The sequence below is a fragment of the Notamacropus eugenii genome, chromosome 5 (assembly GCF_028372415.1).
Source record: "Notamacropus eugenii isolate mMacEug1 chromosome 5, mMacEug1.pri_v2, whole genome shotgun sequence".
Classification (NCBI taxonomy): domain Eukaryota; kingdom Metazoa; phylum Chordata; class Mammalia; order Diprotodontia; family Macropodidae; genus Notamacropus; species Notamacropus eugenii.
Window position 1 is genome coordinate 232,454,119 of NC_092876.1, and position 27,761 is coordinate 232,481,879.

Consider the following 27,761-nt stretch of genomic DNA (forward strand, 5'->3'; position numbering starts at 1 on the left):
GGCAGCTTTTACCACAAGGTGTGTAGTATTTGAAATGGAAATTTATTGCAATATATTTTGAATCCTCTCTTATGTTCTGCTGAGCACATGACATGTTTTTTCTTATTTTATACTTACATTTATAATATGTTTCTTTTTCTTTTTATTTATTTATGTTTTAATATTCAAGTCTAAAATAAAAAAATTTCTACACACACACACACACACACACGCACACACACACACACACACACACACACTGCTATCTTCTTTCCCTTTTCTTCTCCCAAGAGAGGATTGATTGTATGGTAGATCATTTACCCATAAGCCGCTTACCTCCGGCCTTGGAAGGTATTTTCCTTCATTTTAAAATGTTACTTTGTTACTTAAGCTAACAAATGCTAAACTATTTGTATTCTATTTGACATAATTATGTATTCTAGAGAAATGAAATGTTTGGTTCAGACTGAACCCAAGGGCTTGGGAGCTCCTCTGAAACAGTTGGACAGAGTGGAAGAGCAGTATTGAACTGCTGGCAATTTGGGATTTTTAGAATTCTCTAGAAATAAAATTGTAAACTGGTAAGAGCAGCAGACTTTAAGAAAAGAAAGGTAGACATTTTCCTCCTTTGCTGTCTTTTCATTAGCAGCAACCTTTTGCCATGTCAGGCTTTGTAAAGATAAGCCATACCTCGAAGAGGTGAAGAATGAGTTGCTTGGAAAGGGAAAGCCTAAAGAAGAGTGACATGTTAGGGAAGCTCCATTTACTTAAAGAGAGGAGGAGTGAGTTGAATTTTATTATTGTTAACTTGTTTTTTTCAGTCCTGCCAGACTCTTTGTGGCCCTATTTGGGATTTTCTTGGCAAGCATACTGGAGTGGTTTGCCAGTTCCTTCTCCAACTCCTTTTACAGATGAGAAAACTGAGGCAAACAGGGTTAAGTGACTTGCCTAGGGTCACAGCTAACAAGTGTCAATGGCCAGATCTGACTTTAGGTCCTCCTTACTCCAGGTCCAGTACTCTACCCACTGCACCACCCAGCTCCCTCTGTGAATTGCATTAGGATGCTCAATAGATCTGCTTGCTCAATAGATAATTGATATCTTTGCTACCTTCCTTGCTAATGCCACTGAATGCCTACATTTATCTAGGGTGATTTAGGTTACTGTATTACCAGTACGCAGAACTAGAAGGGCACCACTTACTTAGCTGGAAATTAAAAGATGTTTATGGTGGTGATAGGAGAAACTTATACATATCCCTGAGAGTTTATAATTCTGAAAGTTCTATTGAAGAGAACCTGTGGAAATCAGCAGATTAAAGATATGAATTATATAACTCTTGAGCCAATGATTTGCTCAGCTCTCTGTGAATTAATGCTTAGTGGCTTTAAATAATAAACTTCCAACTTCATATTGAGACCATAATGATGGAGGCCTGTTGGATGCTTTCTCACAGAGCTGTTGAAGGCATTACCACATTTCCCCCACTGTGGTGGTCAGATTCTATTTTGTATAACTGGAACTCAGAGAATTCATTTAACATGGCAGAGTAAAGGCAGGGACTCACCTGAGCTCTCCTTCAAAACCTTCCAAATACCTTTTTAAAATAACTCAAATTCTAGAGCATCAGAACCCATAGAAAGACAGTGAAACAAATTTCAAGCCCAAGACAACTTACAAGATTGTCAGGAAAGGTCTGTTGCACCAGATTGAGAGAGGAGTGCAGTCCAGCAGAAGCTGCACTAGTGTAGATTGGGAGCGAACCCAGAGCAGGCCTCAGGGGGACTGAATTGCTGAGAGCTGTGGCAGTTTCTGGACCTCTCGGCCCAGATATCAGCAAGAAGGGTCTGTCATCCCAGAGTAGGAGTGGAGTGGAGTCCAGTACAGGCCGTACCAGCACAGAACAGTTCCAGCTGCCCAGGAGCAGGCCTTGGGAGTGACTAAATTAGCAGCAGCAGTGGCTGCCTCCAGGGCTTCCAGTTCACAGATGGGAACAACAAGTCAGAAGAAGATTACAGGAATCTCTTTACTAGCACTGAGGCAGGACTCTGTTGCTTTGCCCACACTCAGATCCAGGCCCCAACTCTGGGAGGCAGTACCAGCACAGAGGAGCACTAGCATAGCAGAGCTTGTGGCAGCAGTGGAGGGGAGCCCCTCCTCACAGTTCTGGGGTAGAAAAGAGTTCTTGTGGTCACTCACAGACTAGTGCACAGGCCAGGAGAGTAGAAAATACCCTTCCTTAGATCATATCATCTTGGAAGAACCAAAAACTTATAGGTCCCTAGAAGTATCTCAGCAAACAGCTACACAAAACACCTGAAGCTTGGGACAGTTTGTCCTCCACTCTAGAAGCACAGCCCTACTTTAACAATTGAAAATCCAGTAATAGGCTGGGAAAATAAGCAAATAATGGGAAAAAAAACTCTGACCATAGAAAGTTGATATGGTGAAAAGGAAGATCAACATGCACTCTCAGAAGAAGATAGCAAAGTCAAAGCTCCTACATTCAAGTGCTCCAAGAAAAATATGGACTGATTCAAGGCCATGGAAGAGCTCAAAAAGGATTTTGAACATCAAGTAAGAGAGGTAGAGGAAAATTTGGGAAAAGAAATGAGAGTGGTGCAAGAAAATCATGACAAAAGAGTAAGCAGTTTGGTGAAGGAGACCCAAAAAAATACTGAAGAATGTAACACCTTAAAAAACAGACTAGACCAAATGGTAAAAAAGCAGAACTGGTCAAAAAGAAAAAGAGTTTCCAAAGTTCACTGAAGAAAATAATTGCTTAAAAATTAGAATGGAGAAAATGGAAGCTAATGACTTTATGAGAAACCAGGAAGCAATAAAACAAAGCCAAAAGAATGAAAAAATAGAAGACAGTGTGAAATATCTCATTGGAAAAACAACTGACATGGAAAATAGATCCGGAAGAGATCATTTTAAAATTATTGGACTACCTGAAAGCCACGATCAAACAAAGAGCCTAGACATCATCTTTCAAGAAATTATCAAAGAAAAATACCCTGCTATTCTAGAATCAGTGGGGAAAAAAGAAATTGGAAGAATCCACCAATCATCTCCTGAATGAGATCCACAAAAGAAAACTTCCAGAAATATTATAGTCAAATTCCACAAGTCCCAAGTCAAGGAGAAAATATTGCAAGCAACCAGAAAAAACAACTCAAGTATTGTGGAAACACAATCAGGATAACACAAGATTTAGCACTTCTACATTAAAGGATCAAAAAGGTTGGAATATGATATTCTGGAGGGCAAAGGAGCTACAGTTACAACCAAGAATCACCTATCCAGCAAAGCTGAGTATAATACTTCCAAGGGAAAAATGGATATTCAAAAATAGAGAGGACTTTAAAGCATTCTTGATGAAAAGACCAGAGCTGAATAGAAAATTTGACTTTCAAATACAAGACTCAAGAGAAACATAAAAAGGCAAACAGGAAATCATAAGGAACTTAATAAGGTTAAACTGTTTACATTCTTACATGGGAAGATAATGTTTGTAATTCATAAGACCATTCTTATTATTAGAGTAGTTAGAAAGTATATATAGCCAGATGGCACAGGTGTGAGCTAACTATGAAGGGATGATATCTAAAAAATAAAGTTAAAGTATGAGAGAGGAATGTACTGGGAGAAAGAGAAAGAGAGGTAGAATGGGATAAATTATGTCTCATATAAAAGAGACAGTGGAGGGAAAGAAGGGGGATGTGAGGGGAAGTGAGTGTCAGCTGTGAATGACTTAACTATTCTCAGCAATGCAATGACCTATGACAATGCTAAAGGACTTAGGATGAAAAGTGCTATCCATCCCCAGATGGTATCTGAATACAGATTGAAGAATACATTTTTTACTTTATTTTTCTTGAATTTTTTATCTACATTTTCTTTCACAACATGACTATTGTGGATATTTTTTGCATGACCACACATGCATAACCTATGTAGAATTGCTTGACTTCTCAGTGAGGGAAAGTTTTAAAAGCAAGCAATGAAAATTGTTTTTACATGTAACTGGGAAAAATTAAATACTAAACAAATACCCCCCAAATGAGTAGGATGTCAACAAGGAAATGGGAGAAATAGTGTGAGCCAAAGGTACACAGGTGGGAAAGTTTATGAGATGTTTGGAGAATAGCAAATAGTGAAGTTTGTCAGGAGTTCTGGGTGTATAAGAGTAGGAATAATGTGAACCAGTAGTTCTTAAGGAAGCTATGTTATTTCAGTCATGGCTGACTCTTCATGACTCCATTTGGGATTTTCTTGGAAAAGATACTAAAGTGGTTTGCCATTTCCTTCTCCAGCTTGTTTTACAGATGAAGCAACTGAAGCAAACAGAGTTAAGTGACTTGTCTAGGATCACACAGCTAGTAAGTGTCTGAGACTGGATTTGAACTCAGGTTTTCTTGACTCCAGGACAGGTGCTAGTGTGTTGCATCTAGACTGTAGAAGGTCCAGAATGCCACGTTAAGGAGATTGAATTTTATTCAATAGATAATGGAAAGCTACTGAAGTTCTACAACAATGGAGTGATACTGTTAAATTTTTGCTTTCATAAGATTAATTTCACAACAGTGCTTTGGAGAAGAAAGCAGCTGGAAGAAGGAAAGCTTATTAAAAAGTTATTGCATATGATAAATGAGGATCTGAACTAGGGTTATTGCAGAGATAAAATTCACAGAATTTAACAATTATTTGAATAGATCGAGGGAGGTAGAGAGAAAAAATTTTAATGGCTCTGAAGTTAGGAGCATGAGTGACGGGTGGAATGATGAAATCATTGCTAAAAATTAGAAAGTCAGGAAATAGTTCAAGTGTAGGATAAGAGGTGGTTTATTTTCCATTGTAGATATGTTTAATGTTTAGACATTTGAGACACTAATGGGAAATTCAGGTAGAAGTCGAGTAGTCAGTTGAAAATTTGAGTCTGGATTTGGGGAGAGAGATCAGAGCTAGAGGTATAAACTTGGTAGGCAATCAATAAATAGTAAGTACCTACTATTAGCCATGAATTGTGGTAGTCACTAGGGATAGAGATAAAAAGAGGGAAACATCTGTATTTGCAAGGAGCTTACATTCAAATGGGTCATCAATATAGAATTGACAGTTGAAGCTGTAAGAATAAATGGCATTACAATTAGAGAGGGTATGAAGGGAATAACTTGTATCAGAGCCTTCTGAATTGAGAAAAATTATATAGGAGACCCATTTAATCTTTGATCAGATGACTTGCCATTTGAGATGTAGACTTCCACCTAGTAATTTTATCTAGCAACTTTCAAGGCTCTCATTTCACATTTTGGATAGTAGAATTCTTTTTATTTCATTTTTTTAGAAATCAGTTTTATTGATGCCATTTGTTTTTACTCATTATAAGTTATTTCTGGATAAACCACTCCCACTTTTCCGCCAGTAGTTGTAATTTGATAGTGATGGCACTTGAATATTTGAGTGGTTAACCAACTTCTGGTCACATAAGTTCTTTCATAGATGATTTCTTTCATAATAACAACACAAATGACAAATATAAAATGTCTGCAAAATTATCTTTATTGTGCATATTTAAGTTGATAAAGAATGGCTCTATTTTAGGAACATATCCATTAGAAATGGAAATACTGTAATAAACGTTTCATTTCCAAGTTTTTCAATTCAAGTCACTAGCTGAATGTGTTAGTGCTAAAGATTGGTGTATCAAATGTAAAGATATAGAGCTATGAAAAATTTAAAAATATTTATATGGCATTTTTCTATTAAATATACAGGTAGTATTTGTCTTTGTTTTTAATCTTGAAAAGGAAATTTGATTAATGTGAAATATTATAAAATTGATTCTGTTTATTTAACCAGTAGAGTTGGATGCCTGTTTTTTCTGAATAATACATATCACATGAGCTTCTCTCATTCCTACTAGGTTTAATACCCACTAATATCATCAGATATTTTCAGAACTAAGATCTAAAAATGAAGGTTAAGCATTTATTATTTGAGTTTCTTATTTTAGAAACAAGATTCTTTTAATATTATTCTCAGGCAATAGCAATGTTGTTAAATTCTTTAGTAGCCTAAAACTGAACTAAGAGTTTTGGGACATTCTGTATATCATTTAGCAGTAGCAGGAGGTGATTTATAAACTGTAGAAAGAATATTGACTTAAGATCAATATGTTCATTTTCTTCACTTCAGCCACATCCAAACAACTAAGTAGACAGTATGCCACACCATGAAACTTTCAAAAGTTTCCAGAAATGTGTCACAGTGACAAACAAATGATATAAAAATGTGATTTTTTTTCTTTAGTAATTAGTTTGGTGCTATTATAATATAAACACCAAGTACTTGGAAAAAATCATAAACTTTATTATTAACAAAAAAGACAGACAAGAAAAATGTTAATAACTTCTGACCTGTATGTTTCCTACTGCTGCAAAATTTCTATAATACTAATATGTATATATACACATTTATATGTGTATGTTTATTATATATATGTATATATCTATGTGTGTGTATGTATACACATATGTCAAAGTCATCCTTATTTGAAGATGTGAAAAGGGAAGAGGCAGACTTTCATAAGTGAAACTCTAGCAGATTATATCTTTACAGTCTGAAGGGATGAAGGTGGAAGGGGGGAGGGGAAGGAATAAGCTTTTATTAAGCTCCTACTATATGCCAGGTACTGTGCTAAGGATTTTACAGACATTTTCTCACTTGATTCTCTCAACAAATCTGTGAGGTAAGGACTATTATATTCTTTGTAAACTGAATAGATTGAGACAGGGTAAGTGACCTGTCCAGGGCCACATAGCTAGTAAGTATCTAAATCAAAATTTGAACTCAGATCTTCTATTCTCTTTACCGTCTGACTTCCAAGATAATACAGGGTCTCATTGAGTTTCTTGTTTATTGAGTACAGGAAGGTATTTGATTTGATGAAGACAAGTGCCACCTTAAAATGTCTTCTCCAACTAGGTGTTTCCCAAGCATCACCTATGACTCCTTGATCTGCCACATCAGAGAGAGCACTTTTTAAAAATTCAGTGATCCTCTGATTCTTAACACCCAGGGTGACATATGTAAAACAGCTGTGCACACCAGAGTTCTTTTTGACTGTGTTGGTGGCTGTCCAGCACAGAGTCCAAATAGAAGAGATGAATGCTCTCTCTATATATAGATGGATGTTCTTGTTTGTGGATTATATTGTGTTGATTATAAGACCCAGAGTACTACATAGTTTCCTAAGTGATGGCCATACTCAGTCAAAAGCCTTCTGCCTTAGTTTTTGCCATACAGGAAAAGCCAAGGAGATAAAGAATTGCTGCTGCTTATACTGTGATGTGCAGTTTAATGGTCACAATGTAGAACACATCCCTTAGAATAAGTAAATTGCACAGAATCTGCCCAGAGATAGTACACTGGGCTTGGAACTGAGCATAAGGAGAGCTTGCTTGATTGCTTTGGGAAAATTGCAGGGTTTTTCATGACTTTTATGACTTTACAAATAAAAGGTCCTTCTTTTTAACATCAGTGCAACTTAAATAGTGATGTTTTACAGCAGACCATGGAGTTCCACAGTTTCTTCAGAATTCAAGTTTCTGATGACTCATAGAGCCATGGAGGATTATGGAGATAGGCATGAGTAAGCTACAGCACTTAACTGTTGGAGAATCATATAGAAAAAGTGGTTTTTAAATGTATATATCTATATATCTATCGATCGATCGATAGATAGATAGGTAGATAGATAGATAGATAGATAGATAGATAGATAGATAGATAGATAGATAGATAGATAGATAGATAGATATAGGATTGTGACCAGAAATGGGGTGGATCATCACTTCATGTTGTGAGAGGGAGGGATGCCCAGTAGATAGCCCATGTGCAGCCAATTTCATGCACAGACTATCAAAAAAGTTGGAGGAAGACCAACCATCAGATGCACCAAGTGGAGCTTCTATAGAGGATTTATGGGAAGTCATTCAAAAGAGTCACATGAGCTATATAGATACTGGATGGGCTATAGTCTGTACTGTTGGAGAGGTAGTACTCACATTAATGAGATCATCAATTGATCTAAGTATTGTAATGAGAATCTCGTATTTGTAGTTTTCTACCTATCGTTAAAAAAACGTACTGCCCAAATAAGTTTTTATAAAAGAAACACAAAACATTTTGTTAATCATTATTTACTTTAATATCTAGGAAGAAAATTTCCTCAAAGAGTAGTGAAAATAAAGATTTATTTACAAATTCAAACAATAAGTTATGGTCATCTTCCTCCTTACAAGAAAAAACAGGTAATGGTTTTCATTCAATTACAGGTGTCTAATTATCTATCTTCATTATCTATCTAACTCTGTGACTGAAGGCTTACTTGTCTTACTAGATAATGTTTGGCATAATGACTAATTAAAAGTAGGTCTCATAGATATATTCATCTCATAATATTTGTCATATGAAATTTGAATAATATGGTATTTATATAATGGTTGTTAAGTGGCCTACATACATTATCTCATTTGATGTTCACAATAGTCCTGGGAATTAAAGACAGATATTACTATTCCAATGAGAGTAGAGGGAGTTGAGTATCATGATATCTTCTGTGTGCTGCTCCTGGTGTGAAAACTCCCTCCACTGATGCAGATCAATTTTACAGGTGAGAAAGCTGGTACTCAGAGAGGACAAGGAACTTGTTTCTTGCCATATATCTAATAAGTATTAGAGGAGGGATTTGAAAGCAGTTCTGATCAAATTCCAAATTCTGTGTCAAACCCTCTTTCTTTTTCTTTTTGAACACTGTTGTTGAAAGCTTTATTTTTTTGTGATTAATTTATTTGCTTTCAATTTTTTACATTCACTTCCGTAAGTCTTAGATTTTCTCCGCCTCCCTCACCCTTCCTTCCCTGAGATGGTGTGTAATCTTATATAGGCTCTACACATACATTCTTGTTAAACACATTTTCACGTTGGTCATATTGCATAGAAGAATTAAAATGAATGGGAGAGACCGTGAGAAAAACCATAACAAAACAAGACATCACACAAGAGAAAATATTCTACTTCATTCTGCATTCAAATTCCATAGTTCTTTCTCTGGGTGTGAAAGGCATTTTGCCTTGAGTCCATTGAGAATGTTTTAGGTCCTTGCATTGCTGTGAAGGGCTAAGTCTACCAGAAAAATCTCTCACACACTGTGTTTGTTACTGTGTACAATGTTCTCCTGGTTCTGCTCTTTTCATTAACCATCAATTCATATATGTCTTTCCAGACCTCTCTGAAGTCTTCCTGTTCATCATTTCTTATAGCATAATAGTATTCCATTACATTCATATACCACAACTTGTTCAGCCATTCCCCAGTTGATGGTCATCCCCTCAAATTCCAGTTCTTGGCCACCACAAAGAGAGCTGCTATAAATATTTTTGTACATGTGGGACCCTTTCCCATTTTTATGATCTCTTTAGGGTACAGTCCTAGAAACTATATTGCTGGGTCAAAGGGTATGCACATTTTTGTAACCCTTTGGGCATAGTTCCAAGTTCCTCTCCAGAATGGTTGGATCAGCTCACAGCTCCACCAACAATGAATTACTGTTCTAACTCTCCCACATCCTCTCCAACATTTATCATCTTCCTGTTTTGTCATATTCGTCAATCTGCTAGGTGTGATGTGGTACCTCAGAGTTGTTTTGATTTGCGTCTCTCTAACCAATTGTGATTTAGAGCATTTTTTCATATGACGATAGATATCTTTAATTTCTTCCTCTGGAAACTGCCTATTCACATCCTTTGAACATTTATCAGTTGTGGAATGACTTGTGTTCTTGTACATTTGACTCAGTTCTCTATATATTTTTAGAAATGATGCCTGTATCACAGACACTAGTTGTAAAACTTTCCCAGTTTTCTGCTTTCCTCTTAATCTTGGTTGCATTGGCTTTGTTTGTGCAAAAACTTTTCAATTTAATGTAATCAAAATTATCCATTTTGCACTTCATAATGTTCTCTGTCTTTTTTATCATAAATTCCTCCATTCTTCATTGATCTGACAAATACATTATTCCTTGTTCATCTAATTTGTTTATAGTATCAATCTTTAGATTGATCATGTATCTATTTGAACTTTATCCAAAAAAGCCCTCTTTCCAGTATTCATATTTCCTTACCATCTTGACTGTCCATCATATAGTAGATGTTTGGCTTCAGGGCTTGTCACTACATCTATACCTAGAGAACTCATACCCTGTAGGCCCTTTATGTCTTATTTTTAAGTAATAATTGGTTCCTCTGGTTATTTTAGGATAACACATCACCAACTAATTCTTTTGATAACAACAGCGTTTTATTTTCCAAACTTTAAATTGCTATACATCAGCTACTGTGATGATGGTGAAGATAATGATTTATGAAGATAAAATGTAGTTCTTCTTTGTTGAAAAGAAATTTTATTTCCTGAATTGTATGTCTGAACATCTTGAATATATGTCATACATATGCATATAACATATCTAAGTATTTAGGCTGGTTTTTGTGTGTTTGTGTGTGTGTATGTATGTATGTATGTATGTAGATATGTATGTATTTTCAGCAACCAGACCTCTTAGGTCTATCTTCTAAAGGTAGATGAGCCCTGTCTATCTGTTTGTTCCATAACAATACAAGCACTTGACATTTATTAATGTCATCCATCTTTTAAATTATCCCAATTTTATATACCCCCTGAAGGTTCTGGGTTTGTTACTCCCCACTCCTTCACATCAGCTGTTTCTCCATTATTACTCGTCAGGAAAGACCTTGGCTGTGAACTCTGAGCAGAAGCACTTTTCTTGGTTCCCAGTAAGAGGAGTCTAGCTTTCAAATTCTGTGATTCTTTGATTTCTAGTGAAAATATCAGATCTTTTCATTTGGGATTGGGACTAGTCAGCCTGAATGGGCATCTACTCCTCTCTTCATCCTGTTGCCAGTGTCTTCATCCTGCTCCTTGGGCTACTGATCTCCAACCTACTGTCATTCACACTTACATTTTGTTGTAAAACAGAATGACCTCCTTAACCCTGCTTTATTTACTAACCAACTCAGCCCTGTTTACTCTTCAGCATATGATTTCACCTGTAATCCTGAAACAATGGGGTAGAGTACTTATCTTGTAATCAAGGAAGGCCTGTGTTAAAATCCCACCATCCAACAGATACTGACTGTGTAACCATGGAAAGTCAAGTATCTTCTGAGCCTCAGAGGTATTACAAAGACCAAATAAGATGATATAATGAAAGTGTGTATCATGAGGGTGTCCTAAAAGTCTTAGTGCAGTTTTAAGTGTTCATCCCTGCACTAAGATTTTGGGGCACCCTTTGTGTAAAAATAATTTTTATAAGTAAATGCTAATTATTAGTATTACTAGTAGAATTAGAATTATCCAATAGAATGTAAGCTTCTTGAAGTCAGGGGCTATTTTGTTGTCTTTGTTCTGCATCTAGCACAGTCCTTGTGTATAGAAGATTAATAAATGCTTTTTGAATTCTTTTACTACTTAATTGAATTTGTTGAGGTTCCTTCATCTTCTACTTTAAAATATTCCTGTGTCTATGCCCATGCTTTCTCTTTCCCTTTTAAAAAATTTTAAATTGTGTTTATTTTATTTTGAACTTAAGAAATAAAACAAGGATTTCCATAATATAGTAGAATAGAAGATTATACATGAAACTGCAAATCTATTATGTACAACTTTCTGTTCTTTTTAAATGTTTAATAAAATTATCATGTAGCTTTCTTTTTTTTCCTTTTTTCCTTCCCTACCCACCACCACCCTAGAGATGACTATCATTACACACACACACACACACACACACACACACACACACACACACACACACTCACACACACACTCTCATACACACACACACACAAGTAAAACCATTGTATATATCTATTTATCAGTTCTTTCTCTGGATGCAGCTAGCCTCTTCCTTCATATGTCCTTTGTAGTTAGTTTGGGTATTTATAGTAATCAAAATGACTTAGTGACTCAAAATTGTTCTTAAAACATACAATGTTCTTTTGATTCTACTTATTTCGCTCTGTTACTTTGTGCAATTCTGTCCATGTTTTTTCAAGGTCATTTTGTGTAGCTCGGTAGTATTCCAGCACAATCTTATACCACAACTTATTCAGCCATTCCCCGATGCATAGGCATGGCCCAATTTCCAGATCTTGCCACCACAAAGATAATTGATATAAATATTTTAGAAAGTATAGGTCCTTTTTTCCTTTTCCCTAATCATCTTGTGAAACAGACTTCGTAGCAGTATTGCTGGGTCAAAGGGTATAAGCAGTTTAATAACTCTTTGGGCATAATTCCAGACTGCTATCCAAAAAATGGATGAGTTCACAGTTCCACCAATAGGGAATTAGTGTCCCAATTTTTCCACATCCCCTCCAACATTTGTCACTCTCCTCTTCAATGATTTTAACCAATCTGATAGGTATAAAATGATATCTCAAGGTTGTCTTAATTTGCATTTCTCTAATCAATAATGATTAAGAATATTTTTTTATATGGCTATAAATTGTTTTGATTTCTTCATCAAAAAATTGTCTGTTCATATCCTTTGACCACTTATCATTTGGGGAATCATTTGTATTCTTATGGACTTGACAGAGTTCTATATATATTTGAAATATGATACCTTTATCTGAGAAACTGTCTATAAAATTTTTTCTAATTTTTCTGTTTTTCTTCTGATGGCTATTTTTGCTCTATTTGCACAAAACCTTTTTAATTTAAGGTAGTCAAAATTATCCATTTTATGGATAATGTCTGTTCTCTGTTTCTTGTTAATTCATAATTGTTTTCCTTTCCATAAGTCTGATAGGGTAATGTGTTTCATGTCCTTCAAATTTTCTTGTAATATCTCCCTTTATATCTAGCTCTTCTAGCCATTTTGGTCTTATCTTGGTAAATAGTATAAGTTATTGGTCTATGCCCAATTTCTACTGGACTGCTTTCCAGTTTTCCCAACAATTTTTACCTAATAATGAATCCTTATCCTCAAAACTTAAATCTTTATACTCATCAAATACAAGATTACTATATTTATTTGCTGCCGTAAATTGTATGTCTACTCTGTTCCACTGATCTACCTTTCTATTTGATCAGTACCAGGTAATTTGGATAGTTACTGCTTTATAATATAGTTTAAGATCTAGTACCACTAAACCTCCTTCCTTTACATTTTTTTCATTAGTTCCTTTGATATTCTTGGTTTTTTTCTTCTCCCAAATGAATTTTGCTATTGTTTTTTCTAATGCAGTAAAATAATTTTTGGTAACTTAATTGGAGTGTTATTGAATGTACAAATTAGGTAAAATTGACATTTTTATTATGTTGGCCCTGCCTATCCATGAACAATTAAGATTTCTTCAATTATTTAAATCTAATTTTATTTGTATGAAAAGGTTTTTTATCATCTTTTTTCATGTGGTTCCTAGGTTTGTTTGGCAGGTGTACTCCCAAGTATTTTATACTATCTAGAGTTATTTTAAATGGGGTATCTTTTACTCTCTCTTCTTGTAGGGGTTTGTTTATAATATACAGTAATATATGACCACATTTTCTCTCTTCCTTCTGTCTGATAAAAGGAAATGTACTAGGAGGTTGAGAATTAAGAACTGAAAATAAATCGAATTTTAAAAAGGAATACAAATACAGAGTTTAACATAGGAAAGACAGAGATCTATTTCTTCCTATGAGAAAGGACAAGAGAAAGAGCAGGGGATATAAGACACAGAGAAACAGTTCAGGTATGGCTCTAGAAGTAACATCTTCATTCTCTTAGGAATATTGAATACAGGCCATGCACTAAGAACAAGGGAAGAAGGGAAGGTTGGTGTGAGGAATAAGGGGGAGATTATCCCTTTACCTCTACAGATCTCTTCCACTTTTTTCAGGGGTATCTCTCTGTGAAGAGAAATATGGATGAAGTGATTGTCATTCTGACATGTCATAGGATGAAAAGGGACAGGAAGCAATATCCTTACACAATTACTGTCCAGACAACTTCACCGTGTAGTCAATGGGGCCCTGTTGTCATGAATGGGTAATATAATGTACCCTCCTAAATGCCTGATTACCTAGTTTACCATGAGATCATGACTTGGTTAGTGTTAAGAACATAGTCCACTAGGTCTAGGGGAAAATGTAATTAATTACTAATGTTAAAAAATAATTTTTAAAAGTGGGAAGGGTAAGACCATTGAAAAATGGGAGACCATTATGTCTGATCCATGTGTTTGTTTTTAGGTTTGGGGAGTAGAGGGAGAAGATTTGAGTAAACTGGTTAAAAAAAAGTAGTAAAAATTTAAATTTAGTAGTTATTGTTTATTTTTTATTTTAAAAGATTCTGTTCAAAAGTACCAGTAGGTGGAAGGATTTTTTTTTTTCTGATCTGAGCAACAGATTTAAAATACACAGGCTCATAAGGACAAATACATATATATGTATATGTATAATATATATGTACGTGTATATATGTATACACACGCACACACAGAGAGTACTTATTCATTAGCCTGATTATGAAATTAAACAGCTTCCTGTATCAGAGTGTGTAACTGATTTTAGATATTTCTAGGAACAGGAAAATGATGAAAAAGGAAAGGGGGAGAAAGGAAATTGATATAATGTCAATTTTATATTGAACCTTATAATTCTGAAATTAAAGTATATATTAATTAAAGATAAGTGTACTTTGATTCATATATACAACAAAGAACAGGTCAGAAGCCATGAATATTTCATTTTTTTTATCCTGAACATACTTTTTTACTGTCACTTAATGTTGCAATTTTATAGAAAGAATGAAAGAAAATGCCCTTCCTTCTTCCCAAGGCTAATCTCTCTACCCCATGTTTTCAATCCCATCCCTTCCTTTCAGGGTCTTGTTCTCTCAGTTATCACATTTCCCCAGCTTCTTCCATTTCTTTTCTATCTGCTCTTTCCTTTCTGCTTTCCAACATATGTTGATTTCCCCTATCACAGAAACATTTGCACTTGATCTTATTGCTAGCCATTATTTGGTTTGCACTTTTCTTTTGCTGTCAGATTTCTTGAGTAAATTGTCTATAACTAAAACTATAGTTATCCCTTCCACATAGCAGGGGTTAGGGGTACAGCACCCTTACAATCTGGATAATCTGCATAAAGTTTTTTGGCCCTTCCTTCATATCAGAGAAGTCTGAATGATTATGGTATTAAAAAATAAAATATGTTAATATTATACAACACCTTACATATATTTTATGCATTTCTGAGTTTCTAAACTTTTTCTGTGTTATCTTCTGGCCTTCAAAACTCCCCAAAATTCTCATTTAATTTCTTATGCTGACTCACGTATAGAAAAACCACAATGGGGAAAGTCATAATGTGGAAGGGATGTCTATGCTTGTTCTCCAAAGATTCTTTGTCCTTGTCCTTGTACCTTTGCTTACCCCCTGCTACCTGCTCCTCCCTGCACCTACTTGATTTCTATTTTTTCATTCACCTATTCAAGTTTTACCTATTGTCCATTTAGCAATGAATTTTACATCTCACATACCTCATTATTCTCCTCTTGTAACCACCGTGCCTTCCTAAAAGCTACATCCTGCCAAGCAGATTCTATTTTTTCCATAAGAATAGTGTTAAAATTGAAGTTTGGTTTCCCTACCAGGAAATCAGTCAGTATTATAGATTATGGATATGATGAATAATAAGTTAAACAAGTGGGTATGAATATATATAATACATACAAATGGTTATGAATATAATATACACACTAATTACTTATGAGCCCCCAAAATGCCAATACATTACATATAGAGTTGAACATACAAGTCATCCTTATTCCTGCTCTCATTCTTGTCCCTTTACAAACTTTGATCTCAGTGGAGTTCACATTTTCCAGCAATATTGCTGGTGGGAGATATACTTCCAGCCTGTTCCCACCTCCGTTAGCATTTGCCTCTTTTACTTGTGCTATTACTAAGTCTGTGAGCTGTGCCTCTCTCTTCAGAGGATACCTTAAAAATGAAAAGCTCTGTTTCTCATTGTTTGGAAAAGCACGCACAATTTACTTACATTTACCTTATGTGGTGGTCCAGCTTTTTTAGGACTGGTAACAATAGCCCAGTAGTGCTTCACCCAGTACTCTCTTTTCCTCCATGTCAACCTCCTTTAGAACACACTAGGCTAATCCTATTAGGTCAGTGGGAACCTACTCTGTCCTAATGAGGAAATTCTCCATATGCACACAGCCAGAAGTTCCCTATTTAGGTAGGCAAGACTGCTGGATATGGCCTTCCGATCACACCATCCTCATCACCTTTTCCCCACTTAAACCGAAAGGTCAGACACAAGATCATTCTGATGCAGTTCTGCTAACTAATGCCAAATATGCTAGGCCAGGCCAGGCTCAGAATTGAAATAAAGTGAGATACTCATACCTCATTCAACACTTAATGAAAAGAAAAAAATGTTTATTTTTCCTGCAAAGATACTTCCTGCAAAGATACAGTCAGGTCAATGCAGGCCCTTCCCCCTCCATACAGAAACACATAATGGTCAGAAACATGTGTTGACTTTTATGACAAGGGGACATCTGTTAAGTCTGAGGCTCACTGACTCTGCACACTGTCCTTTTTATATGCTGCACAACAGAGAAGCCACATCAAAGGTTCAAACCCTAGTTCCCTGGATCAATGTCTCAGAGATGGTCTTTTAGAGAAAAATTAACCCAGCCTACATGACAGGGACCCTAGCAGATATTGCTTCTATCACGGGCCCATTAGTGCAGCGTTGAGAAGAGTTTCAAAGATGAAAATTACTAAGTAAGGCAAGAACAGTATCTTGACTGTCCAGAATGTTGTTACAGTCGTCCATGCAGGGATCATCAAGTGGACAAGTAAAAGACTGCCAAAGATGAGATAGTCATTGTGCAGCGTCCAAGTGACGCAGACAGAATTCAAAGCAGAAAAAAGCAGAGGCTGACTGCTATTATTTTACCCTCCTATTGTTACTTTTTTATACCTTCTCTTGTCTTATCTCCAGGAGGGTAGGGACTACCTCTGATCTGCATTCCCACAATGCCTTGCATATCAGTATTTAAGTTCATATTATCTCTTCTTTTGGAATGTAAACTCCTTTAAGGCAAGTTCCATTTCATTTTTGTCCTTGTATCTCCAGTGCTTTGCACATGTCCATTGTTCTGTCATTTCAGCCATTTTAGGGTTTTCTTGCAAAGATACTGGAGTGGTTTGCCATTTCTTTTTCCAGCTCATTTGACAGATGAAGAAACTGAGGCAAACAAGGTTAAATGACTTGCCTAGGGTCACACAACTAGAGGCACAATTTGAACTCAGGGCTTCCTGACTCCAGGTCCAGTGCTCTATCCACTGTGCCACCTTACTACCTTGCATACAGTAGTTGTCTAATAAATCCTTGTTTAATTGATAGTTGTTCAATAAGCAGATATTTTTGGTTGATTTACCTGAGCCCCAAATTTTCCTTTGGACTGATTCCCTACTTAAATGTCACATTTGTCTATAATGTCAGAATCAAAGCATCAAATGTTAGAAGCTGTGAAACTGTAGAGACAGAATTTGTGATGATACCACCTTTACAAAGAGAATAAGATCTGACATCATTTTCTTGAATAATGATATGAAAAGTGCTATTGGTCAGATCAGTGTTCCATCTAGCCCAGAGTTCCATTTCTGACTGTCACCAAAAGAATGGCATATTATAGTTTTCTCTCTTGAGATCAACCTCAAAGATTAAATATATAGGTAAATAGATACAGACATAAAACGAAGCATTCAGATTTACCCTGATGGTCTATAATGAGCTTGTCATAGATCACTGCAAATCACAGAATAGAAAACCTAAAGGAACCTTGCAGAACATCCTCTTCAAACCTATCATTTTACCTAGAGAGACAGTTAAGGAGCAAACTTATGATTTCACTGATACAGGGAACTCCTAAGTGAGGAAACTCTACCAATACAGATAGGCCCCTTCTCTGCTGCTTGAGTTTGAGAACATTGCCTTAGGCACTGGGATTAATCAGGTGACTCGCTAGGGTACATCACCTGTCATAGAACCCAGGCCTTCCTGGCTCCGGCTCTGGGACCAACTCTATATATCCTATTGCCCCTCATTCCTGAAATTACATGTCTTTTTTTTTTTGAGACTTACCTTTATAATAGTAATTTTGTTATTAATATATCAAACATCAAGGTGATACAGTGAATAGTGTACCAGATTTAGAAAGATAATTGAGTTTGAATGCTGCCTCAGACATCACCTTTGTCAGACTCAGTGTCCTCATCTGTAAAACAGGAATAATAAAAGCATCTTTTGTTGCTGTTCATTCATGTCTGACTTTTTATGATCCCATTTGGAGTTTTCTTGGCAAAGATACTGGAGTGGTTTGCTATTTCCTTCTCTAGCTTATTTTACAGATGAGGAAACTGAGGTAAAGAGGGTTAAGGGACTTTCCCAGCAACATACAGCTAATAAGTGTCTGAGGCCAGATTTGAACTAACGAAGGTGAGTCTTCCTGACTCCAAGTCTGGCATTCTATTTATTGTACCATCTACTTACCCTTAAAAGCACCTACTCCCTCACAGGATTGTTGTCAGGATCAAATGAAATAATATACATAAAGTGCTTTACACACCTTCAAATACTACATAAGTGGCTAGCTATTATTGTTATTATTAAGGTAACTTTCAAGAAAGGCTTATATCCATTAATTTATATGAGCCTTTTGGGAAACTGACTTTCATAATAATAAATTTATTTATATTGTACTCTAATAACAACTATAGGTACTGAATAGGAAATTAAAATAGCCGTATTAAATAATTCACAACCACCCATTAAATAGTTTATAATGCATATTATGCCAAATGATGATGTGAGGGATCTAAAAATGAACTCATTTTATTCAGAACTAATTCCTAGTCCCTTAAAAGCTCTGTTTACATGTGAGAAGTGTAGCATCATTAGTTATGAGGAAAGAAAAACTTCCTTTCCTGATTGGGAAGCCTTGGTTTCTCTTTACAATTCAGGGTCATCCAACATTATTCATCTTTTCATCCCCCATTATGAGCTCTTGTGTGATGTCAGTTGTAAAGTTGGGTAAAACCAGGTAGTTAGTCCTCAAAAAAAGGGGGCTGATTGAAATCAGGGGATTACCCTAATGGATCCAAACACTTAAGCCTTTGGACCCTCAGAGACACGAAACAGGTGATTCTGGTCATCAATTCCACACCTCTGGATGTGTTAGGTCTCCTTTTTTCAGGGCTCACTTTTTTGCATGTGTTTTGCCACCCAGTCGTTTTAGTAATGGTCTTTGGTATGTTCCTGATACTTTCTTTTCAATTTTCTGATTTTCCTCATTTGCTTCATTCTTAAAATGTGTGCTTCTATATTTATTTAGATAGTCCAGCTCCAAATTTCTCTGCTTCCATGGAAACTACCTCCCAGAATGCTCCATACTGTGACAGCCCTGGAGACACAGGTGAGTCCAGTACAGGTCCACTTTAGAAGCCTCTAAGATTACTTCCATAAAGTTAGAGGTTAACACTTCCAAAATTTCATACAATAAATAGGCTGAGCTGTGGAATTTTATTATTTGTCTTGATTTTTTAAAATACACAATTATTTGTTGGAACATATATAGTGGCTTTGATCTCAAACAATGGTAATATTAATTTCTCTTTGCTAATATTCAAAGTCATTTCCTCTTATCTCTACTCCTTTCCTTTAATGCAGAGTTCTTTTAGCATTATTGAAGTTTCAGGGTGTGAAGAGACTGTTCTAAGAAGTATTCTCCATTTTTTTATCTCCCCTGTCTTATGTTCCATTATTATCTCAGTAGTTAGGCTATTTATATCACATTTGATATAGGCAGTGAAGTAGCATAGTAGATAGAGCACTGAACCTGAAGTCAGAAAGACCTGACTTCAAACCCTGCCTCAAACATTTCTAGCTCTATGACCCTGGTCAAGTCACTTAACCTCAGTTTGCCTCAGTTTCCTTATCTGTAAAATGGGAATAATAATATCCTTGCTGTGAGGATAAAAATGTAAAGTGCTTTTCAAATTTCAAAGTATGATATAAATGCTAGCTATTATCATTTCCTTTACTTTGTGGAGAAGTATGCAAATATATTTCTCGGGGAAAATATTAAAATTACTGGCATTCATTTCTTGTCTTATAAAATGATATTGTTTGGTCCACTGAAATCTCTAGCATTTGACAAGAATTTGGTCCTTAAAGATAATAATTGCTCACATTTATTTTTGGTTACAAAATGCTTTATATACATTGTATCTTTTCCTCCCCACAATAATTGTGAGAGTAGAATACAAGTATTATGGTCTCCACTTGAGATGTGAGGAAGCTGAGTCCCAGATAAGATGGGTCATTTGTCCAAGGTTCCATGCTAACAAGTGCTGGCCCTGGAATCTCTAGCTTCTTTCTAAGACCAGGGCCCAGTTGTCATGAATCCTTTTTTCTGATTTCCCCAGGTGCCACTGCCACTCCCAAACAAAGGATTTTTTCTGTTTACTTCATTTGTATTTGATATTACTTACAAGTGTACATATCATTTCCCATAATAAAAAATAAGTTCCTTGAGGATAGAGACAGTTTCATTGCTATCTGCATGTGCCTGGCACAGAGTAAGCACTTGATAAATGCTTGCTGATCAATTGATTGATCAATCCTAGGTTGTGTCTGACCACAAATTTGATATTTCTACCATCCTTTCACAGTGCCTCTACACCTCAAGTGCTAAGTTGGTTGGTGTTCTTTTTTTCCAGTTGCATAGCAATGCTGCCTTTTTAAAAAGTATCATGAGGATTTGGTTGGTGGGGAGTAGCTCACATGGCATCTCTGCCCATGAAGGAGGAGATGAGAGAATGTGCTTCTGGGATATCTGATGAGAAAAAGTTAGGAAAGTACCCTGAAGAGGATGTGGAACACAGGGAGACTACTTCTGGTCTGTTAACCGTGTGGCAAGTGAGAAGCCCTTTGGCTTCCGAGGTATTCAAAAATGCCATCAGTTGATTGTCATTATCTTTGACTTTGAAAGGATATGCTCCAAAACAGAAAGCCAGAGGGCAGAATCAGTTCTAGATTATGTTCTTATATATCACAGGTCAGGAATATCAACTTTTGATTTCTTAGTTTTTGAAGACTGATCATCTAAAGAATATTCATTCTGTATTTTGGTTGAAATATAGGTCAAGATACAGCAGTTGCAAAAATTAATGAGGACTCCTCACAAAGACCTGATGACAGGTTGTCTGAAACCATAGAAGGGGATGAAGAGGATCGATATAATAATGATAAATATGTTGGGGAAAATGCTGCACCATTGGAGCTAATGACAGAGGTAAAGTTTACTTGCATATTATTATATATTTGAAAGTCACGTTGGTACATCTTCGCAAAAAATAATTTTTAAACCTACCCATGCAGACATTTACCTGGCCATCATCTTTGAGACCCACTTCCAGATTCTTCCCGTAGTCTCTCTGATGTGCTGATGACAACATTCATTCAGGAAGGGGTTCAGGGCAAAGCAGTTATGCTTCAACAGCTCTGCTTCCTCTTACAAAGATTATCTTGGGATACATCCTGAGGGGCATCAACCCACCCTTTACTCTCTCTGTTTGCTCAATGTTCCCTTGACCCACAATGCCTTTCCTCCTCCCTTTGCATCTCAGATTCTTATCTACTTTTTAAAGCCTGGCTGAGATTTTCTTTTGCAACTCTTTAATGTGCTTAATCCTGAAATAGTTTATGTCTTATCTCCCTACTAGACGAACTCTAATTAGATGTGATAATATCTAAATTTTGTAAGGAATGGCAGTTTACTGCACCCAGATGCTCAATAATGAAGAAGAAAGAAAAGGGTGGGAAAGAGAAAGAAGGATGAGGGGAGAGGAGATGTGCAGTACATTTAGTATTTTTCTCTACCTGGTTTTTTTTTAATTTGTTTCCCACTAACATCAATTAGAATTAAATACTTTATTTGTGAAACTTGAATCCAGGCACTACGATGTGCTAGATACTTCTTTAGAACATTTATTGACACAGCAGCCCTCCAGTTTACATATAAACTTATATGTAACTTCAGATAAAACAGCGTATTAGAACACAAAACTTATATGAACATGTAATGATCGTTCCGTTGGGGATAGAGGAAGTCCCCTCCATTTTCTTCAGGTTCAGTAACCAGATCCAGGATCCCAGATCTAGAATTAGGAGGGAACCTTCAAGCTTATTTGATCCCAAACTCATTACACTGTTGAGAAGATGAAAGAGAAGAGTTAAGTACCTTGCTCAGTCATCCAGGTAGTAAGTGACAAAGCCCCATGGGATTTGACCCCAAGTCTCTTAACTCCAATTCTAGTACTTTTCCCCCTGCAACTATTCTACCTGGAAAGAAGTGAGATATATTTACTCCCTATATTTGTCTAATTGTTTTTATTCATAATATTAAAAATGGATATTTGGAAATTCTAGAATCATGACCCAATACATTTTCTAAATCATCTGTTCAGTTAAAAATTAAGTATGTTTTTGTTTTTACTGTAATCATTTATTATGTCTAAGCTGCAAGAAAGGTAAAATAATGAAAATTTGGCTTAGCTACAAATTCACTTGTGTTTTCAGGAAAATTATAATTTATAATACATAATTTTTATGTATGAAATAAAGATACTTTTTCTTGCAACTAAATGGTTTTTGAAGTGTTCTGAGATTCCTGGATGAAGGATTAAATAGATACAAAATATTACCTTTCTGGCTTTTGTTATCACAGAGACTTGAAAGGTATGAATAAATCATCTAGTTCAAAAAAACCTCTTCCCTTACTCCTAAAACCAGAGGTGGGGAACCTTCAGCCTCAAGGCTACATGTGGCCCTCACTCAGTGCAGCCCTGGTTGGTTCAGTCAAAGGGCTGCAGTTGAGGACCTAGAGGGCCACATATGGTCTTGAGGACACAGGTTCCCCACCCCTGCCTTAAACAAATGCTTAAGATCAATAATAAAGGTGTAGTAATACTAAGGTAAAACATCACTTTGTTTTTAATGTATTGTCTAGAGCATAGAATTTGGTTACATAGAAGAATGTTACTAAAATGTAGCAAACTGAATTCCTGTACAGTTGACTCCACTTACATCTTCAATTTTGATCCTTCGCAATTCAAAACCAATGGGTGATATCAATTTATATGCTAATGAAAAATGCATGATTGCAAAGATTGTACATAAACCGATTAAGTCTGTTTTTACCTATGTCACTGTGCCATGCATTTTGGAGTATAAATAAATGCACATGAATGAGAAGTCTCCTAATGCCATCTTTCCTGATTCTTGATGCTGAACTGAAGCTGTTCATTGAACAAATCTGCTTAGTTCTTAAAAACAAATGGACAATTATTAAATGTTAATAATTCTATCATTTAGGTTTGGATGATCAAATATAGAAAAAAAATCCTAAGACATTTTCTTATCAAGGTAGATTACTACCACATCCCTACTATGAAATTTGACGAGGAAAGAAGAATTCCTCTGACATTTTTCCATTAAAAGTAATGCATAAGAAAAGTGAATAGAAAAAAAACTGTATTTGAATCCACACTTTGAAATCATAATTATATACATTTTGGTCATTGCTTCCAGCTCAATAGAAATATACAGTGTGAATTCAAATAATTCAACCACTTCAGGAGATTTATTATTAGTGTTACTAATTAGGACCCACCTGTAGTTGTGTCTATGCTAATGATTTTATCATTAAGTGGTTGGAAGGATGGTGGTGAAATGGAGCATCATGGGAAAAGATTCCTTTAAGCAATCTTCATTTAGATAAAGGAACTAAATTACTCATCATGTAAGGTCCTATAACTATGATAGGAATGTTGCCCATCTTCAAAGAAAAGGTGTATCCATCTATCCTGACATCTTTTTATATTAAAAATTCATTCATGTAGAACTTTATTCTTTTTAATATTTTACTTCTTTTCAATTACATGTAAAAACCATTTTTAACATTCTTTTTCAAAAAATTTTGAGTTCCACATTCTCTCACTTCCTCCTTTTCCTCCCCCCTTCATTGATATTTGTTATAGGTTATACATGTGCAGTCATGCAAAATGTATTTCCATATTAGTCATGTTGTGAAAGAAAACATAGATCAAACACCCACCCCAGACATAGAACTTTAAAAATGGTTTTCTCACAACTTTGCTGTGAGGTTGGGAGTAAAAAAGTATTATTATGCCTATTGTATAGAGAGAGAAATCAAGATTCTGAGGGGCTAAATGACTTGCCCAAGATCACAGAGCTAGTAAGTATCAAGTCAAGTCAACAAGAATTTCTTAAGCACCTACTATATACTAGGTACCTAGCTAAGCACTGACTATACAAAGAAAGGCAGAAAGAGCCCCTGCTCTCAAAGATCTCACAGCCTAATAGATGATGTCTGAGGCAAAATACAAACTTGGGACTCCTGACTTCAAGTCTACCATTCTTTCCACGATAGATTTCAGACTATTTCTCATATCATTTATATTTAGCATTCATCCTTGTGATTTTAATATTATAAATATAAGGAGCCAAATACTTTTATTTGATATTAAATTGTAATATAATATATAAATATATTTATCATATATAACTATAATATGTTGTAATTATAATATTTAATATTGTAAATATAAGGAGCCAAATATTTTTATTGGTTATTCTACTTTAATGTTAAATATATTTTATTTATATTTATTCAATATTTCCCAATTACATTCATTTTTAACGTTCATTTTTTAAAATTTTGAGTTCTAAACTCTCTCCCTCCTACCCACCCCTCCTCCACCTCTTGAGAATGTAATATGATATCAGTTATACTTATAAAGTCATGAAAAACATATTTCCATATTAGCCATGTTGCAAAAGAAACCACCCGCCCAATAAAACCAAGAAAAATAAAGTAGAAGAAGTATGTTACAATCTGCATTCAGAGTTCATCATGGACAGCATTGTTCATCATGGATCCTTTGGAACACCTTGGGTCATTGTCTTAATCAGAGTAGCTAGGCCTTTTACAGTTGATAATGGTTACAATATTGCTGGTATTGTATACGGTTTCTTCTGGTTTTGCTCACTTCACTTTGTATCAGTTCATTTAAGTCTTTCCAAGTTTTTCTGAAACCTTCCCCTTTATCATTTCTTATAGTACAATAGTAATCAATCAAAATCATACACCACAACTTGTTCAGCCATTCCCCAATTGATGGGTATCCCCTCAATTTCCAATTCTTTGCCATCACAAAAAAAAAACCCTGCTGTAAATGTTTTTGTACAGATAGGTCATTTTGCCTTTCCTTTGTTCTCTTTGGGATATAGACTTATTATTGCTGGGTCAAAAGTTATATAGTTTTATAGTCCTTTGGACATAATTCTATAGTTCTCCAGAATGGCAGAACCAGTTTACAACTCCACCAAAAGTAGATTAGTTGTCTCAATTTTTCCACATCCCTTCCAGCATTTGTCATTTTCCTTTTCTGTTATGATAGCCAATTGACAGATATGAGGTGTACCTCAGAGTTCTTTTAATTTGCATTTCTCTAATCAATAGTGCATTGTTTTATGTGACAGTTGATAGCTTTGATTTCTTCTTCTGAAAACAGCCTGTTCATATCCTTTGATCATTTATCAATTGGGAAATGGCCTGTATTTTTATATGTTTGGCTTAGTACATCATATATTTGAGAAATGAGGACTTTTTATAAGAGAAATTTGCTATAAATCCCTCTCCCTTCCCCTGTGTCCTGCTTTTCTTCTAATTTTGTTTTTAAAATAAAAAAAGTATGCCCTCTGTTAAACCTGATTGTAGTCAAACTTTAATCCACTGCCTGTTGACAGTTAAAACATAATCTTTTAGTAAAAAATATTATGTAAACATCTGCCCTGGCATTCTGCCTACTTCATTTTGTGATGAACAGTGTAGCCAGAAATAGAATGTTTTCATGACTGACAGATATAAGTTGTTTTCTTCTTATCTAGCACTCCTTCAGTGGATCCATGTTTTCATTGATGCCCCTGTTTATTGCTTCCATTTGAATTGTCTTAGGAAGATTCTGGGGATACCGGATACTGAGATCCTTTCTCAAACAAAACTGCTAAGCATTCAAACTGAACTACAGAGGGTGCAACTCTGATGGACTGGCCACATTGTTCAAAATTGTCCAACTTACAATAAAAGAGACTGAGGCAGAGGTCTGAGCCAACGGCATTTTATTAAAGGGTCCATGATTCCCTCTGATGAAGCTGACCTCAGATCTTCCTCTTGATGTGAGATACCCATTTCTTTCAGGAATCTATTTTTATAGGGTTGATACCTAGACATTCTTGAACAGCTATACCAATACAGAATAATTCCATCAATTGACATATGATGCAAAAGCTAAAATAAGCAAAATGATATATCAACAGGATATATCCTGTTGGGTGAAGGAAGAAATATTCACTGACTAGATGGTCATAAGATGACCAGAAGAGAATGGTCCAAGAAGACATTCCATGTAATCGAATCTCTTCTGCCACATTGGGCTTGGTCACCATGACAAGGAAAAACTAGAGTGGAGAACCTCTAGTTAGGGTCCTATGATTAAGCAAGTGAACTTGCAATCTTCAGCTAGTAGTTCTTGGGTCAACTATGTAGAACTTATAATCACTATCCTTAATATAATCCTATCAAATTGAGTGATACTGATTGCAATAGCATGGGGTCCTCAATGAATGAACTTTCTCATTCATAAGGAAAAGGAAGAAAAAAGCAGCCATGATATATAATAGTAGCTGCAGTTAACTTTTTCATGTTTTAACTTTTGGAAGTTGGTCCTCAATTCAGTTTGCCCTGTTCTTAGAGACCTCATCAACATTCCCAGTGAGATTTAGAACCTCATCATCCTCCCCAGAGGCAAGAGTGCCTTTCCATTGAGAGGTTGCTTGGGCAGCCTTCTTAAGGTTGTCAGACTGTCAGCTCCAAGCTGGTTTAAGATTCTGGGGAGCATTTCTATTTCTGTTAGATGCTTTGTCTGAACATGGACTGTAATACTAAATATATTTGCAGCCAATGATGCCTAAGCTTTAGGACTTTTAAAGTGAGTCACTGTACCCTGGTTGATAAACAAATTCACCTCTTCAATGCCAGGAATATTGTATACTCCTAGTTTCTTTAAGGAAAACTGAAGTTTCTTATATACTGTGGCTCTTCTATGAACTACCTTCTTCTTTCACCAAGCAGTTCCTTTCCCACCCAAGTACATTTGTGCCTGCAACCTAACAAGTTTCTCTGGTTCATAATTGTTTTTTTTCATTTTGCTAGATTGGGAACAAAACTGTGCAGATGACCGGAGGTTACTTTCGGGGTTGAAGGTAGACAAGATAAAGATAGGAGAATACTCAGGGTAGCAAGATGGAAGCCAGAGAGGAAGCCAGAAGTGATGCCTGGCCCTGGGAACTATCTTTTGCCACTTACTTTATCCCCAGTGTCTAGCATAGTGCCTAGCACATATTAGGTGCTTGCTACATGCTTATTCATTAACTGGTTCTGTGTCATCTACAGATTTAATAAGAATGCAATCTATGCCTTTTCCCAATCATAGATAAAAAAGATTAAACAGTGAGACTAAATATAGACC

The 27,761-nt window shown here is 35.7% G+C and overlaps 1 protein-coding gene and 1 pseudogene across 11 annotated transcripts in view; one reads left to right on the forward strand and one right to left on the reverse strand.

Annotated features, from left to right (window-relative positions):
* The window catches only part of ERICH2 (glutamate rich 2), a 98,415-nt gene that overhangs the window by 53,445 nt on the left and 17,209 nt on the right, over window positions 1–27,761 (forward strand). For 9 of the 11 annotated variants that reach the window (XM_072612281.1, XM_072612287.1, XM_072612289.1 and 6 more), the window contains 3 exons: window positions 8,203–8,297; window positions 19,481–19,561; window positions 21,291–21,442. In XM_072612281.1, the coding sequence (XP_072468382.1) occupies window positions 8,203–8,297; window positions 19,481–19,561; window positions 21,291–21,442 (328 nt within the window). The remainder of the gene's footprint in view (window positions 1–8,202; window positions 8,298–19,480; window positions 19,562–21,290; window positions 21,443–27,761) is intronic. The other 2 variants (XM_072612292.1, XM_072612291.1) reach the window with 1 other exon arrangement.
* LOC140503211 (transcription factor BTF3 pseudogene) lies at window positions 26,965–27,437 on the reverse strand (annotated as a pseudogene).